The 16,505-nt window shown below is 44.0% G+C and overlaps 2 protein-coding genes across 16 annotated transcripts in view; both read right to left on the reverse strand.

Annotated features, from left to right (window-relative positions):
• LOC133118087 (transmembrane protein 26-like) overlaps positions 1-15,948 on the reverse strand; it is a 40,122-nt gene extending 24,174 nt beyond the window's left edge. Inside the window, exons 1-7 of one of the 12 annotated variants that reach the window (XM_061227798.1) lie at positions 14,491-14,606; positions 14,283-14,302; positions 11,354-11,450; positions 9,561-9,620; positions 8,055-8,120; positions 2,462-2,670; positions 195-274 (exon numbers count right to left, since the gene is read on the reverse strand). In XM_061227798.1, coding sequence (XP_061083782.1) covers positions 195-274; positions 2,462-2,670; positions 8,055-8,120; positions 9,561-9,620; positions 11,354-11,450; positions 14,283-14,302; positions 14,491-14,493 — 535 coding nt within the window. In that variant the 5' untranslated portion in view covers positions 14,494-14,606. Of the gene's footprint in view, positions 1-194; positions 275-2,461; positions 2,671-3,531; positions 4,250-8,054; positions 8,121-9,560; positions 9,621-11,353; positions 11,451-14,282; positions 14,324-14,490 lie in introns of those variants that run through there. The other 11 variants (XM_061227796.1, XM_061227797.1, XM_061227792.1 and 8 more) reach the window with 11 other exon arrangements.
• On the reverse strand, positions 4,243-8,033 carry LOC133118088 (uncharacterized). 4 transcript variants are annotated; one of them, XR_009706360.1, is made up of 3 exons: positions 6,440-8,033; positions 4,524-5,940; positions 4,243-4,366 (listed from the first exon to the last, which is right to left on the reverse strand). XR_009706360.1 is itself a non-coding variant. In XM_061227808.1 (2 exons), the coding sequence occupies exon 2, from the start codon at positions 5,809-5,811 to the stop codon at positions 4,987-4,989; it is 825 nt and encodes a 274-aa protein (XP_061083792.1). In that variant the 5' UTR covers positions 5,812-5,874; positions 6,440-8,033; the 3' UTR covers positions 4,249-4,986. The 4 variants fall into 4 exon arrangements, 3 of the variants coding, with proteins under 3 accessions (XP_061083792.1, XP_061083790.1, XP_061083791.1); XM_061227808.1 differs by having other exon boundaries at positions 4,249-5,874; XM_061227806.1 differs by having other exon boundaries at positions 4,249-5,940.
• Positions 15,949-16,505: the final 557 nt, after the last annotated feature.

The following is a 16,505-nucleotide window of genomic DNA, read 5'->3' on the forward strand; positions in this document are numbered from 1 at the left end:
TTGCTTGATAACTAAGAATGAAATCTAAAAATGTCAAAAATGGGTGCCAAATCAAGAGAAAATACTGTCGTTATACCACATATTATAGAGGACACTGTATGACTATATAATACATCCCCATGCATGTTTAGTTTGAAAACATACATGGTACAATAAGGATTTTAATAAGATTTAATAAGAGTTCAGAGTCATACCTGCCAGATGCAGTGTAAACTGCAGCATACTCCATGTCCAAACTCCCAGAATTGCATACGCCATTTGTGGGTTATTCTCCCTGTTCAAAGCACAAGTATCGGAAAGGGTTAATCAAGGTCATTGCAGTTGACTTGTCCACAATGGGTTGCTGCTAACTTCTCTTTTGTTCATGTTTAAAGACAAGCTGAAATCAAATGTAACATTCCTCTCAATTTAGTAAATTCTTTGTAACCATACAAACACATCTTAAAGTATATATTCCAAAAAAAAGTATAAAATTGTACTTTTCATACCAAAGGTTTTTTTTGTTTTTTGTTACATCATCGTGTACCAGTGGGCCTATGCCAAGCAAATGCCTGTCAATTTTCCATTCCCCTTCAAACCATGGGGTCCATCCAAGCACTAGAACTGTGTCTTCCATAAGGATCACCAAACGACAGACCAACATAATTTATCTGTGGCAGTCTATTGTACACTATCTGAATGACAGCCCCTCAGGAGTCTTTTAAATATTGTGCTGCGTTTACTCGTAATGAAATTATACATTAGTCTTGTGTGTTGCTTTTCTATTTGTCTCATTATTACTTTGATGTAATGTTTTTTGTTACACTTCAATCTTGTCAATGACACGTCCTCTGTGAAATGGCATAATAGAGACAGGAACAGGAAAATAAATACAAGCAGTACAGTGGAGGCTGGTGACTTCCAGAATTGAGGAGGCCATTTTTTTCCGCTTGCTCACTTCACTCGCGATGGAATGTTCCCTGTTCTCTTATCTGTCTTTGTGCTGGCCAAAGGCATACTATTTGGAGTGTAAGCTACAGTCAGAAAGTTCTGGCTGATGAAATTCATTGTGCAGAGCTTAGCCTTGTGCCTTCCTGAAGAAATGACATTGCTGTAAGTCTATGAGCCTGCCTGATAATTAAGCTGAGAAATGACATTTGGATGTAATATAAATGCCAAGTGAACATGTGTAAAAGGCAGGAATTTTAATTATGTAGTTAAAAACAATTTTGTTTAGCTTACATTTTTCATTCTTCTACAGCTTCAACATGTAATCACCAATTTAATCAAGTTTAGCATATAAAAAAGATAAGAACACTTTCTTTATCATATGTAGTTTTATTCAATATATTTAATATAAAATATGTAAAAATATGGTTCCAGTTGGCTTTATCTAACGTTAACGTTATCCACTAGAGGGCAGCACTCTATTCGTATTTAGAGTGAATTTCCTCACAGAGCAACAATTCGGTAATTTGATATGGAAGATTATTAAATTGACTTGTAATAAAACGAAATGGACTACATTAAAAATAAAACTGTTCAATAAATCCCAAATGGTGTCTAACATGACCTATTGAATGTCATTCTCACTCCCTAGTATCTGGAATCTGCATATCTCCAGCCCAAGAGCTCAAATTGCGCTAGAATCTCGCCGACTTCCGAGGTAGTTTTAAGCAAAAGTGTTTGGCCAAATGAGCTATAAACTCCAGGGATGATAGCCAGCCAGATAGTTCTCTAAATTTCCTGAAAAGCACAAGTTGATAGGACACTCGTAGCCACTATGGCGAGTGTTTGTTTGACTGAAGTGACTAGCGAATTCTCAAAATGGCTTCTGTGTTGAATAGAAAGGAAAGGATAGTTGATTCCAAATGAACCAGTAGCATGTGATTGGACGAACAAAATGTCAATCTTTGCCCTGGACACAATGCATGGTGAGGCCAGGCCTCCGTTGCCCACCCATTTTCAGTGATCTGGCCAATCACATATTGGCAAGAAAAAAAATGCATTACATTGACTTCTATGAGAATCTCATTTCCTAGGGGAGGCCTGGCCTGGCCTGGCCTCCCTTAATACAAACTGATAGGGAAATCTGGCCTGTTGCTTTACAATTGCAATATTGGGTTTTAGCCATGGGAAAATTTAGATTTATGAACAAAACTAAAATAATATGAATATAAAAAATAAAAAATATGTTTTTTGTTAAAATAAATAAATAAAATAAATATATTTATTGTTTTTTTTAAATCTCTCTCTTCTCTCAAATTATTGGGGAGGCCAGGCCTCCTCCACCTCTATGGAGGAGCCTCCACTGAAGCAGTAGCAGAGACACAGTGATAATGAGAGGTTAGCGGCTAAGAAAAATTGCGATATTAATGTTTCAGAGGGGAATACTGTGAATGTGAATTGAGTTCCCCACTGCTTTACTTGGTGAAATGAAGGTAGAACATGTACCATTTGTTTCTCCGAACAGGAAACTCACTTGATATCCGAGAGCGTCTCATTGGTGAACTCCAGGATGTCTGCACCCAAACCAACAAAAATTAGCAGGAGCTGGGGGAGTTTGTCCTTGGTGAGGTCGTTCGCTTGTGGCATCGCCCATTTCCCCAGAATCAGCAGGATGATTAATGTTTGGTGCAGCCCCAGAATCCAGTCATCAGGACAGAGTTTATGCTGCAGTGCTTTGACTTGCTTCAGAACCAGAGGGGAAAAGAACACAGTTGTTTGATGCACACAGAATTCTACATGCATTGAGACTACTAAGGCAGTGACAAAATGTTTTGAGCAAGCACTAACCAACACCCGTTTTAGAGAGAGAAGCAAGAATGGCTTAGTGGCTATCGCAAGTACAATTCTGAGCTGTTTTTTACCACATTTGCACAAGATGACTGAGTTTCCCCATACTGCACGTCAAACAATTTATTTACTTTAAACGGTCTAATCTAATGCTGAAGTAGATGCAACATCATGCATTTTGAAAGACTGCTCATTCCAGACCTCTATTGAGTCAACCAATTAAGTACATATCTGTACACTGACAACAACAACCACCACATGTACATTTTGAGGCTATATCAGATAATGGCACACAAACTAGAACTCCAGGAGGGAAATTCCACCCCGAAAGAAATTAATAGCAGATGCATTCATTGCATGCTGATCTCGTCACTTAACTCTACACTGCCATCATTCTCCTTGCGCAAGCCTCTCAGTCTGAATTACTTCTGTAGGTGTACATTACATTACATTACATTATTGGCATTTGGCAGACGCTCTTATCCAGAGCGACGTACAACAAAGTGCATACCCATAACCAGGGGTAAGTGCGCTGAAAGACCCGAGAGGGAAATGCAATTCAATTGCTACCCGTACAACAAAGATAAGGACCAGGGCCTATTTTTATTTTTTTATATATTGTGGTGCCTCGGGGTGGATCCTGAGAGAGGGTGGGCACAGCTAAAAACCAACACAGGAGATAGCAGATGTGAGAAAAAATACTTTTTTTTTTTCTGTGGACATGCAGGAGCATGCAGGAGCAGGGGTGCCACATACCCCCCCCCTCAGCTCCAAGCCCCGGGCGGGAGCGTCTACCCCTAGGCCATCCTCCCTCCTGGATAGCGCATCAGCATTCTGGTGCAGCTTCCCAGCGCGATGCTCCACCTTGAACCGGTAGGGCTGCAACTCTAAAAACCAGCGGGTTACTCGGGCATTGCTGTCTCGGTTAAGGTACATCCATTTGAGGGGAGCATGATCGGTCACCAACAGAAACTCACGGTTGAGTAGGTAATATCGTAATTTACCAACCGCCCATCTGATGGAGAGGCATTCCTTCTCGACCGTGGCGTAATTCCTTTCATGGCTGAGGAGTTCTGCTGATGTAGGTTACTGGATGCTCCACCCCATCCTGGATCTGTGACAGGACCGCTCCCAGGCCCACTTCCGATGCGTCGGTCTGCAGCACGAAGGGTTTCTGGAAGTTGGGAGTTATTAGTACTGGTTTCTCACCTAGAGTGGCCCGTAGGTCCTGGAAGGCTGCAGCGGCGAGGGGGTTCCATTGGACCCGGTTGGGCTGCTCCTTTTTGGTGAGGTCGTGTAGGGGGGCTGCTCCTGCTGCAAACTCCGGAATAAACTGCCGATAGTAACCCACCAGACCCAGGAACATTCTCACCTGTTTCTTTGTGGCCGGTTGGGGCCAGGTGGCAATGCTGTCGACCTTGTTCGACTGGGGCTTCACCCGCCCCCTCCCGACCGTGTGGCCCAGATAGGCGGCACTTTGCAGGGTTAGCCATCAGCCCGGCCTCCCTCAGGGACCTTCGACTTTGTCGACATGGCTGTCCCAGTCGGTGCTGTGGATGACGATGTCATCCAGGTAGGCTGCCGCATACCTCTGGTGGGGCCGCAACACAGAAGGGATAAGGGATACGATGGTGTACTCAACGGCCCTTGTGGTACCCCGTTAATGTCTCGGGCATCTCTCCAGGCCTGAGCGAACTTTGGCTCGTGTAGTTGGGCAGTGCCAAAGCGGGTGGGTGCTTCGGCCTCACCTCTTGGGGGCCCTCCGAGAAGGCTAGACGGACGTCTCTCTCCGGGGGCAGGGCCTCCCCAAGCTCTTTCTCGGATGCACTGACGGTTCCACTGGCGGCCCGGGGTGCTGGGTTCCCTCTCTGGTGGCAGGGCCTCTCCTTCACTGTCCCCAGACGTCGCGGCCCAGACTGGTAGGGGGTTCTGGTGGGCAGCCCAAGGATACACGCCACGGCCACCTCTTCACCCCTCTTTTCTCCCGCAAACTCTGGTCTTACTAGGGTGATGGCGCTGCCCGAATCAAGCACTGCTACAGTGTCCTGTCCCCCTACTCGTATCGGGAACCTGGGGGCCTCCGTACTCTGGTGCGCCCAGCAGGTGGTCAGGTACAGGCAGGGGTGCGCTGGGCTGCTCGAACCCCTGGCGGTGGGCATGGACACCTCCCTCCCGGGGCAGTTCCTGGCTAGATGCCCCTCCTCTCCACAGTTATAGCATCTCCACTCTGGCCGTGGTCTCCCTGCCCCGCCGATTTGGGTCAGGGCAGGCTGGTGGGTGCTTCACATGTGCTGGGCACCTAACTGGGCGGCTTGGGGTTTTGGTGCGTTCAGGTTGGAGCATCTTCTGAGTGACCTGATGGTTTTCGAGGAGGCCCATTAGTAGTTCTACGGAGGCGGGTCCCACCTGGGCTACATCCCGTTTGGCTTCCCTGGGTAGAGCGCGGGTGCATCTGTCCAACACCACCCTCTCCAACAGGGGTGGCCCCTCTCCCTCAGCCAGCCAGCTCTTGGTCAGGTGGGTCAGGGCGGCGATTTGGGACCGGGCAGGCTGGGAGGCGTCATAGGACCATTCGTGGTATCGCAGGGCTCGGGCAGTTAGGCTGAACCCATATCGGGCTAGGATGGCTCTCCTCAACTTGAGGTAGTCGGTGGCGTCAGCCATGTCCATATCTCGATAGGCCTGTTGGGCCTCCCCCGTCAAGAAGGGGGCTAGTATGGCCGCCCGGTCTGCCTGTGGCCATTCTTCACGTTGAGCGGCGCGCTCAAACACCTGGAGGTACGCCTCAACGTCATCATCAGCTGTCATCTTTGTCAACGCATCTCGGGGGGTTCGTCTCGATCCGTCACGGGGGGATAGGCGGCAGAGTTCGACCACCGCTTCCTGCAGGGCCCGCTGGGACCTCGCCAGCTCAGTGATGGCCGCTTCCATCATCCCTCGGGAGCCCTCCTCTGCTTCCGCGTCTTGCATCTCAGCGAGAGTAGGGGCAGCCAATCGTCTCCTTCGTCGCTCTTCCCCAAGGGGTGTGGCTTCCATTCACTCAATTCTCACCCGTGTTGGTTCTTCGGCCCAGATCAGCTTCCACAGCGTGGCATCAGTCTGCCGGCATTCTCCACCATATGTGGTGCCTCGGGGTGGATCCTGAGGTGCAGAGGGTGGGCACAGCTAGAAACCAACACAGGAGATAGCAGATGTCAGAAAAAATACTTCTTTTTATTTTTTCCGTGTTTTTTTTTTCCGGGGTATCGGTGATAGCGCCCCCCCACAGGGCAAGGGTAGGGGAAAACTGGAGAAATAAACGAAGGTTCTTCCCAGACCGGGGTATTTTCCAGGGCTTCCTCCCTCCTCCCCTCTTCGACAGCGTCAGGGCTGGCGGGAAACACAAAGACAGGGGGTGAATAGGAAGGGATTTTATCTGGCTCACGTGACCGGCGTCCGTTTCCAGGTCTTCGGTGTTGCCGTCCCTGAAGGTGGGGTCTTCCTCAGTTTCAGTATGTCAGGGCATTGCAGGTCCTTCCTCTCTCTGCCTTCCACACTCTCACATGCTCAGGAATGGCACCAACTGAGACTGGCTGCAGCCTCGACCGCGCCTTAAATCCCATTCCCTGCTCATTAGGAAAAGAGGCTGCAGCTGAGTCAGTGATTTTCCACTCTGCTCACTCACGTGCGCTGTCCGGGGTCCTGGACCGCAGGTAGAGGGATCTCTCTCCAAGGTGCTGATCTCCCCATCACCTCTCTAGGCAGATATACTCCTTCGCACACCTCTCCCAATGCGTGACGTCTGCGCGGTTGACCTGCACGGGCCCCTCCAGGGTTCTCCACCCACGTGGCACAACATGCAGGAGCAGGGGTGCCACAATATAATCAACAAATAAACAAACAAACAACAAAGCAAAAGTGACCAAACTTAACTATCCAAATACTGCTTACCTAGCCAACTAAAAATACCGAAACACTACGTAAATCACAAAGACAACAATTAAGGTTCACAGGGAGGTAGGGAGGGATGGGGAGAGGTGCTGCTTGAAGAGGTGCGTCTTCAGTTTGCGCTTGAAGGTGGGGAGAGATTCTACAGTTCTGACCTCAACGGGGAGTTCGTTCCACCACCGTGGAGCCAGAACAGACAGTAGTCGTGAGCGTGAGGTGGAGGTTCGGAGAGGGGGGGGGGGCCAAGCGGCCTGTGGAGGCGGAACGAAGAGGTGTGGCAGGGGTATAGGGTCTGATGATTTTTTGTAGGTAAGCTGGGGAAGACCCCTTAACTGCTTGGAAGGCTAGCACCAATGTTTTGAATTTGATGCGAGCCATGACAGGCAGCCAGTGGAGGGAAGTAAGCAGGGGGGTGACGTGTGAGTATTTGGGAAGGTTGAAGACCAGACGAGCTGCTGCATTCTGGTTAAGTTGGAGGGGTCTGATGGCGGACGCTGGGAGGGCAGCCAAGAGGGAATTGCAGTAGTCCAGGCGGGACAGCTGTCCAGCTGTATAGCAGGGTGGCATGTTAAATGGATTAGCTGTATATGTTGCTCTGCATAAGAATATCTGCTCAATGGCAGACTGTACGGTAAATGTACTGTGCGAATGCATGCATGTTGCATTGTGTATATTGTTAATCCCATTAAGAACAACTTCTGTTCTGTCTTGTCGCAATAGTTTAGTTCATAACAGAAAGTAATTTTGAATTATCCAAATCACTTTTGGTTCACTGGCTGTAGAGAACTTTCTCTGAGTGGTGCTAAGCCAGGTCCTTAGGCCTTCTGTAAAAAACGAAATGCCAATTAGTAAAAATGTATACTTTGAGTATACAAATAACTTTGTCACTTGAAGACCTTTACTTGTATTTAAAGTGTTTGTTAACCATGCCCGTTCTGGTACTGCATGACCTCTTCCAATAAGCAGCAAGCAGTCAACAGACATGCTACTTCAGTCACAGCAGGATGGCCAGCACGCGACTGCCTAATTGATAGGCATCACAAGATTATCGGCATCCTCCTATTAAGTGTGTTGAACATTCCTGATCAAGGCTTGGAATGGTATAAAAACATTCTGGGTTCAAGTTCGAGAAACCTTCCTTTTTCTTCTTAAAAACCATTAAACAGACACTGTTCGAGATAACTAATGAGGCAATGCCTTAAGTGTGTCACAACAAAACTACAATGGATGTGAAATTACTTGAGTCACCAATTTAATCTCTCGCATTTAGAATGTCAAATGAACAACAGATTTAATAGGATTAGAAGAATGCAAAGAAGAGGACAAAGACAAAGAAGATGAGAACTGTTTACCTTGAGCACGGTGTCATTGGAAGACATCATCTTTTCCACACTGTCCCACGAATCCAATTTCTTGCACTAAAAATATTAATAATTGAAGTGAGTGAATACGGTTCAGACCCTGAAGGTGAAAGTTTAAGAACCTTGGTGGTGCAATGCTACATAGTCTTTCTTTGTTTTCCCAATACATTGGAGACAATTGAATTTGAGGACAAAAGATGTACATGAGATGACAGACCCAAATTTCAGATTTTATTTCCTGGTATTTTTACCTAGATTTGTTAAACAACATATCACCGTTTGTATCAGACCACCCAATTTTTAGGTGAGCAAAGGTATTGAAACATGTGACTGACAGGTGTTTCCTGTGACCCCAATGTGTCTTGTTAGATTGATTGGTTAAACAATAAATTGTTCTGAAAGTCTGCTCTTGGTTTTAGCTTGGGTTTTGCCTGTGACGACTATTTATTTTTGAAAAGATAATCGACATGAAGACAAAAGCACGGTCTTTGGGAGAAAAGAAAACCATTTTTAAGAAAAGAGGGGAAATCATTTGGGATAGCTTGTACAACAACTTGGAATGTCCTGAAAAAGATAGAAACTGCTTGGGTACTGAGCAACAGACATCAAACAGGTCGACCAAGGAAAATAGTTTAATTTATTAAGGAAGAAGGGAAACAAATGTGTTACACATTGTTATGAAATAGATTTCCTTCTGAATTGGCAAGTAAAATGGGCCGTTCCAAACATTGTTCAGAGGGAACAACGTCATTTGATTAAAAACTTGATTGGAGAGGGGAAAAACAAATTATAGGATGCTCAGCTAAAATGATTGCTTTAAAATCGCAACAAAAACCCGAAACAAGCGGAAGAAAACGAGCAACTACTGTTAAAACGGATCGAAGAACAGTCAGAATGGCAAAGATTCAGTTTTTTGAAACACAGGACATGTTTTGATCCAGAGTGATCCATTTATCAGTTCCAGAAAGATCAAAGATGATCTACAATTACCTGTAAGTGCTGTTACAGTCAGAAGATGTTTAATCGAAGCTAAGCTATCAGCAAGAAGCCGCCGTAAAGCACTATTGTTGTGAACAGGGCATGCACAGAATTGGTTAAAATATGCCAAGGAACATTCAAGCTGCAGTCCACTCTGAAGACAGTGAAGCATGGTGGCGCAAAAATCATGGTATGGGGATGCATCAAAATACTTTGAGATTATGTTGCCGTATGCCGAAGAGGAAATGCCCCTGAAATGGGTGTTTCAACAAGACAACGACCCCCAAACACGAGTAAGCAACATCAAAGCAAGCAACATCTTAGACAAAAAGGATTGAGGTAATGGAGTAGCCATGAGACGGGTGCGTGGGGGGTTTGGACCCAAAATGCACGACTCAGAAACAATGATGTAATGAAGTCCCGTCAGGGCTTTATTCGGGGAATATCCAGAGAGCATGGTCAAAAAACAAGCAATGTTCATACACAAAAATATCCAGCCAGAAAACCAAAGTGCAGTACCGAGGGAGAAGGCAGTCTCGTCGTCGGTACACCATGCGGGAAGTCCGGTAGCCAGGAAAGCTGTCAGCGGGGCAGAAGTACAGGCGGACGGTAGGCAGGCTCAGGGTCAATGACGGTGCAAGAGTCAAGACCGAAGTCTGCTCCGCGGGGCAAAGGTACAAAAACAGCAGGCAAAGACGTGGTACAGGCAGGCAATAGTCAACAAAACAGAAGTCAATAATCTTTGGTCAGTAAGCAGGCTTGGATCGTAATGAGTAGCCAATGGCTTGGTATAACCGCTCAAAAGACTGACAAACAGGAGGCAAACAATTTCGCACAGACATGACATGAAACTGAGCTTGTATGCAGGTGTGGACAGGTGTAGACAATTAGTTTGAGAGCAGCAAGAGAATGGAAATCAGGTGTGGAGGATTGACAAGTTAACAAGGTAATTAGTAATCGTTAGTAATAAACCTATCCTGCCCTAGCATTAGTAAATTAGTAAATGACATGCACAAGAAACATAAGGTAACATGAACACATGACTAGAATGTTAGTATTACCCAATCCTGATCTAGCATTAGTAGGTTAGTAAATAGACAAGGGAAATTGAAACAATTAGGGTGTGAGTGACAGTAAGGGAGAGAGAGAGAGAAAGCAGGAATGCAAGGTTTGCAGAAAGACACGAAAAAGTGTATGCTAAATCAATGAACAGTACAACATAACATGGAACATAAATTGTGACATAACATTTGCAAAACAATGACCATAAACTATATAACATGACATGGCAAGACTAAGAAATAAATGGTAACAAGAACTAAACATGAAACATAACATGACATGACAATGAAACATAAAACATAAAAACATGGCGAGGCTAGACTAACATAATATGTGACATGACAATAACGTAACTAAGACAATGACTAAACATAAAACATGACATGACAAACATGAGACGTGACAGGCCAGCTCAATCCCTCGACCTCAACCCCATTGAAAACTTGGGGTGACATTAAAAATGCAGTTTCTGAAGAAAAACCTAAAAATTCACAGGAGCTGTGGAATGTAGTTGAAATACCTGTTTCTAGGTGCCAGAAGTTGGTTGACTTGATGCAACACAGATGTTATGAAAAACAATGGTTATGCAACTAAATATTAGTTCACAGTGTACAGTTTACAGCGTCCACACCCAGCCCCTTGCCGGCCCGAGGAAGAGCTACACGCCTTCTACAAGACTCTCATAATCGTGTCCGTGATTCTGAGGTGCTTAATGTGCGGCGATCAGCTAACCCTGCCAAGACCCTCCATAAGGAGCAGCGAACCCCTGTTCCAATACTTTTGCTCAACTAAAATTGGGTGGTCTGATAAAGGTGCTATGTTGAAAGTAGGTTAACACATTGTGTAAATACTAGATGTGTTAAAAATCTGAAATACTCTCGTGTTCATCTTTTTATCTCCCCAAATGTATTCAGTGTATTGCAAAAACAAAGAAATTGGCCTTACTGTTCCAATACTTTTTGAAGGGACTGTATACTACGGTTACATGCCCTGTAGTATATGCTGTGCAAGTTGCACTGAAGCTATAGGATGAAGGATTGCGTTATGTACCAAACAAATAACAGTAGGCTACTAAAATTTCCCCATTAATTAATTAATTTAATTGCACTTAAGTGGGTTATACAAATGGAAATTGATCATATTTATGAAAATACTTGATTGTTTGACATATGTGAGTTTTCTCACACAGAAATTCACCAACTGCAAATACGTTTACAGAAAAGTTATTTTTCCTTTTCAAATATTTGTACCTTGTTTTCAAGCTTTTCGTCATGCCGATGGTGCAGTTCCAATATCCAGATTGGCGGTATAATGGTGATGAGAACCAGCAGGATAGTCGGTGAGAACCTGGATCAGATACACAAAAGCAACTACGATGAGGTGAAGACGAATCTGAGTATATCTCTATAGGCACGGAAATTTGACCTGAGCTCTGGTGGTTTCACAGAGAATTGTTACACCTGACCTCACACTTTGCCGTTAAGTTTTCAGCTACCTCTACTGCAGTGGCGGCTGCTGGTCTTCCAAAGAGGGGAAGCTCATTGTTGGCCTACATCATAAAAGTTGTCAATTTATTTATACGTAAATTCTGCCCTCCGTTCCTTTTCAAGAAAATGGTCTGTGACCCTGTCGTACCAACTAGGTGTCTTTTCCAGAGACTTGACCAGTGTCCTCTCAATGGCCAGCAGAGCTAGGCTGCTTAAACGGCCTTGGCCCGTTGTGTTGCGGGTGTAAGACTAAAGCTTTTTTAAACAGGAGAAGCTCCTTTCTACACCCGCAGATGTAGCTCCAATTGTTGCCACTAATGATAACAGTTTGTACAACTGGGGCATTGCACTGTCCAACTCCATGTCTTTTAGAAAAACCAAGAAATCACACAGCTTTCCCCTGTTACCCTGCAAGTCCTGATTTGAATACAGGACTTGAAGTTCAGACCTCAGTCTCCCTGAATCAAAGTACTGGCCATAACTTTCCAGGACACTCTGGAATGCCTCCTCTGGAAACACTTCTCTCATCTCATCAAACTTCCCTGGATTGACTAACTCTAAGAAGCGCAAACTTTCCAAATTTGAAAAACGCTGAGGAATCTGCTCCATGAGATTATCAAGGATGGCCATGTACAGATTTCTGTAGCGCTCCTGGGGATCCTGGAATTGGGAGAGACGGCGCTTTCTCATGGGCTCATCTCGTGGGTTGGATGTGAGACCTGCTGCTTTGGCATAAACAGCCTGGAAAGCCCCTCTGACCTCTTCTCTTTGACAAAAGCAAGAAGTGACTCAATTCTTTTCTTGCAGTACAGAACGTCCATGGCCTTCTTCTGGACGATATCAAAGACCACATCAGTCTCAGAGAAGATTTGTTCATATGTGTACAACATGAACACAAACTCAAAATCCTCCAGTTTCATTACAACACCTTTGGCACAATCCAATGTGTCATCATCAATTGTCTTATCTGCAATGATGTTGTCAAAAGTCTGCAGGAGGCCATAGTTGTTTGCCACAGTGCTCACTATCCGTGATGTGAAATTCCATCGAGTAGGAGCGTTTCTGGGCAACCTTGAACAGCCTGCAGACTCAAGAAAATTTGTCCTCTTTGTGGATTAGGAGAAAAATGTGGCAAACCGAGAGAGTGATGCACAAAATATTCTGCACTCAGATAAGCATTTAGCCCCTTGTGACAGCACTAGATTAACTGTGTGTAGAACACTGCAGGTCAGTGCTCCAGTGCACAAACATTGCACTGGGGGCAATTGCCTTTACTTTGGCCTGCAGACCATTAAGGGCTGACGCCATGACAGCAGCGCCATCGTATGTCTGTGCTACAAGTTTATCCCTAAAATTGTAGCCCTGCATACTTCAAAAACAGACTGAGCATCTCGACCCTCAGAAACATAAAAAAAACCAATAAAGCGCTCCTGAATTTTGCACTATCAACATAGCGAACAATGATAGAGAGTTGGGCACGGCAAACAATATTAGTTGTTTCATCCACCTGCCATCAGGGAGCAGCCTGAATTTCTGATCTCATCAGAAACAGTGGCAGCAAGAGCAGAGATCAAGTAATTTTGAATAGAATGAGACATACCAGAAAACACAGCTGATGATTGGAATTGTGTGGCCAGGACAGAGTCATACTTAGATAATGTTTCTGTGAACTCCCTGTAATTCCCCTTGTTGGATGATTCACTACTCTCATCATGCCCCCTAAATGATAGTTCCTGCCGACCAAGCAAGGATGTCACATCAATAAGGCGGTTTAGGAAGGCCCTGTTTTGTTTGACTGTCTCATTATGTTTTGCCACTTGAATGCGAGCACCTTCATTAATTGCATATTCAGCCTTGACCCTGCCCAGGCAACTTAACCTTGCACATGCACTCACATGTTCATTGCTCTTTTCATGCCTTTTATATGCCCGGTCAAAGATAGACAGATCCCCAAAACCCACTTTTGACCAGACAACAAGACATCCCCGAGATGGTTTCATCAAGAGGCATGGCCAACAGTACACTTTCTTTGTCACAGCACTTCCAGTTAGCCAGCTAACTTTGTTATACCAGGAGAGCTGAAAAGACCTGTTACTTTCCCGTACTTTTTGCACCAAGTCAATCTTAGGTGTTGATCAGCCCTGCTGTTTAATTCTGTTTCTCCTCGTATGGTAGTCTATCAAATGGCCTTGCCAAAATCAGGTCGACAATATTAGCATCGTCTGCCATCGTGTGCACCTTGCTAGCTGGATAGCTAGTTCACTCCAACCTAGCCAACAGTATGAATGATTAAACGAACTAACGAAACGATATTAAACTCGAACAAGAAATGTTTAAATTATTTTAAACTGAAACAAGGCACAGTTAACACAGTTAACACAACTGTACATATTTGACTTTTTTTTTTTTTTTTTTTGACATTTTAGGGGAAGCTGAGCTTCTCTTGAAGTCTTAGAGAAATCGCCTCTGCTCTACTGTGTGTGTGTGTGTGTGTGTGTGTGTGTGTGTGTGTGAAGTACCTTCCTCAGGTACTTTTTATTTACACGAATAACTTTTGTCTGAGGAGAAAACCATTTCCCTCATCGGTTTAGGTTACAATGTGTTTGACACGCCGAAGAACGACTGCTGCAAATGTTTCTGCTGCTGACGTGCAGTGTTCTACAAATTCAACAGCACAACACATTTAACTCACCACTTGTAGTCGTTTCCCTTCTTCTTTTTGAAGTTATTATTCTCTCCACAACGAGAGGCAAGCAGAGAAATGTCAGAAACCAAAAATGATTATCACCTTTAACGTGTTTCACTCGCCATATAGTGATAAATTAAATCGTTTAATCGCACATACACATTTTGGAATAATAATGTTCTACAAATTCAACTGCACAACACATTTAACTCACCATTTGTAGTCTTTTCCCATTCTCACTTTTAAATTTATTATCATCTCCACAATGAGAGGCAACCAGAGAAATGTCAGAAACCAAAAACGATTATCATTTTTAACGTGTTTCACTCGCCATATAGCGATGAGTGATAATATGATGAAAGATAATCTGGTTATAATCGCACGTATAAATGTTGGAATCATAATGCTCTGAATAGTACGTTCTCGTTACATGAAAATGTTCCTGGGCTATTAGAACTGTATACGATCCGGGACAGTAATCTTATTTATACTCGTTTTGTTTAGTAGGTATGTCATTTTCGGCAGTCTCGGATACAAACTCCGCCCTTCTTGTGTGTCCCCCGTTTTCCCAGGAGTCCTTTGTCCAAATAAAGTTATGGCCGTTTTTGTATGCTTCTGTCACACTCGATATACTCCTTTTCATATCGTATAACATATTTTTGAACATATTTTATTAATATGAACAAAATGTTTCAGTTCCTGTAGCTTATGTTTCGTGTATACTACAACGTTGTCGGGAATCGTTCCAACTGAACAACAAAATAAGGTAATAATGATATTTTCGGACAAGGTTTTGGATTGAATTAAATAAATTAAAAAACACATTGTTATATATTACAATAGAGTCATACACTTTATTTACCATCAGCACATTGTATGACGTTTACTTGTCACGTTTCAGGTCTGTCTTGCCATGTTTTATGTTTATTCATTTTTTCTTAGTCACGTATTGTCTTATCATGTCTTATGTTAGTCTAGGTTCGTCATGTTGTTTAGTTTATTTCTTGTTACGATTTATTTTCTCGTCATGTCTAGTTATGTTTCGTTACAATTATATTACCTTGTTACGTTGAGTGGTTATCATCTTAGTTTCGTTTTGTGTTATGTTGATTTATGTTTATTGTTACGTAGACTGATTACTGTTTAAACATACACTTTTACACGTCTTTTCGCAAACCTTGTGTTCCGCCTTTTCTCTCTCTCTCTTTCTGTCATTCACACCCTAATTGTTTCCATTTGTCTATTTACTAAAACTACTAACGCTAGATCAGGATTGGGTAGAACTAACAAACGAATTATGTGTTCATGTTACCTTACGTTTCTCGTGCATGTCATTTACTAATTTACTAATGCTACGGCAGGATAGGTTTATTACTAACGAATACTAATTACCTTGTTAAACTCGTCATCCATCGCACCTGTTTTTCATTTCCTTTCTGCTCTCTAAACTAATTGTCTACACCTGTCTACACCCGCATTTATAGCCCAGTCGCACTACGGTTCTTCGCGAAATTGTCTGCTTCTTGTTTATCAACGCAGCGCTTGAGCATTTACATTGATTGATTACACGTTACGATCCAAGCCTGTTTACCGACCACCGATTATTGATTTCTGTTTTGTTGACCATCGTTTGTTTTTTTACCACGTCCTCGCCTACCGATTTTGTACTTTTGCCTCGCTGTTTGTTTTATGATTTCGACTTATGCTTCGCCTTCGAGTACGACCCTGCCTGCTGTCCGCCTGTACTTCTGCCTCGCTGACAGCTCTCCTGCTACCGGACCCCCCTGCACGCCTACCGACTACGAGTTCGCCTCTTCCCTCGGCACCGTGCTTTTTGTTTGTTTACTGTTTGTTTGGCTGGATCTTCGTGTATGGGCTTTGCATTTTGGGTCCAACCCCCACGCACCCGTCTCAATTAAACTCAAATTACCATATAAATACGTACGGCTACTTAGCCAGATGCTTTCCTGGGTCAAACTTGGCTTTTGTTTATTTTAGATGGAGTTTTAACAAGGGTGGGTCACATGTGTTTGCTGAAAAAGTGAAGTCCAAGTAAAAAGTGGGTCAAGAGCTGGGACCCTCTGCCTCACAGCACATAACATGGTTTGCTTTGATTTCCTGCCAGAGAAGATGATTCCAGTACAAACACTTCATTGTGTTTGTTGTTCAATTGGAACGATTCCTGACAACGTTGTAGTATACACATAAACATCATCTACAGGAACTGAA

Source organism: Conger conger, chromosome 18, assembly GCF_963514075.1.
Source record: "Conger conger chromosome 18, fConCon1.1, whole genome shotgun sequence".
Lineage (NCBI taxonomy): Eukaryota > Metazoa > Chordata > Actinopteri > Anguilliformes > Congridae > Conger > Conger conger.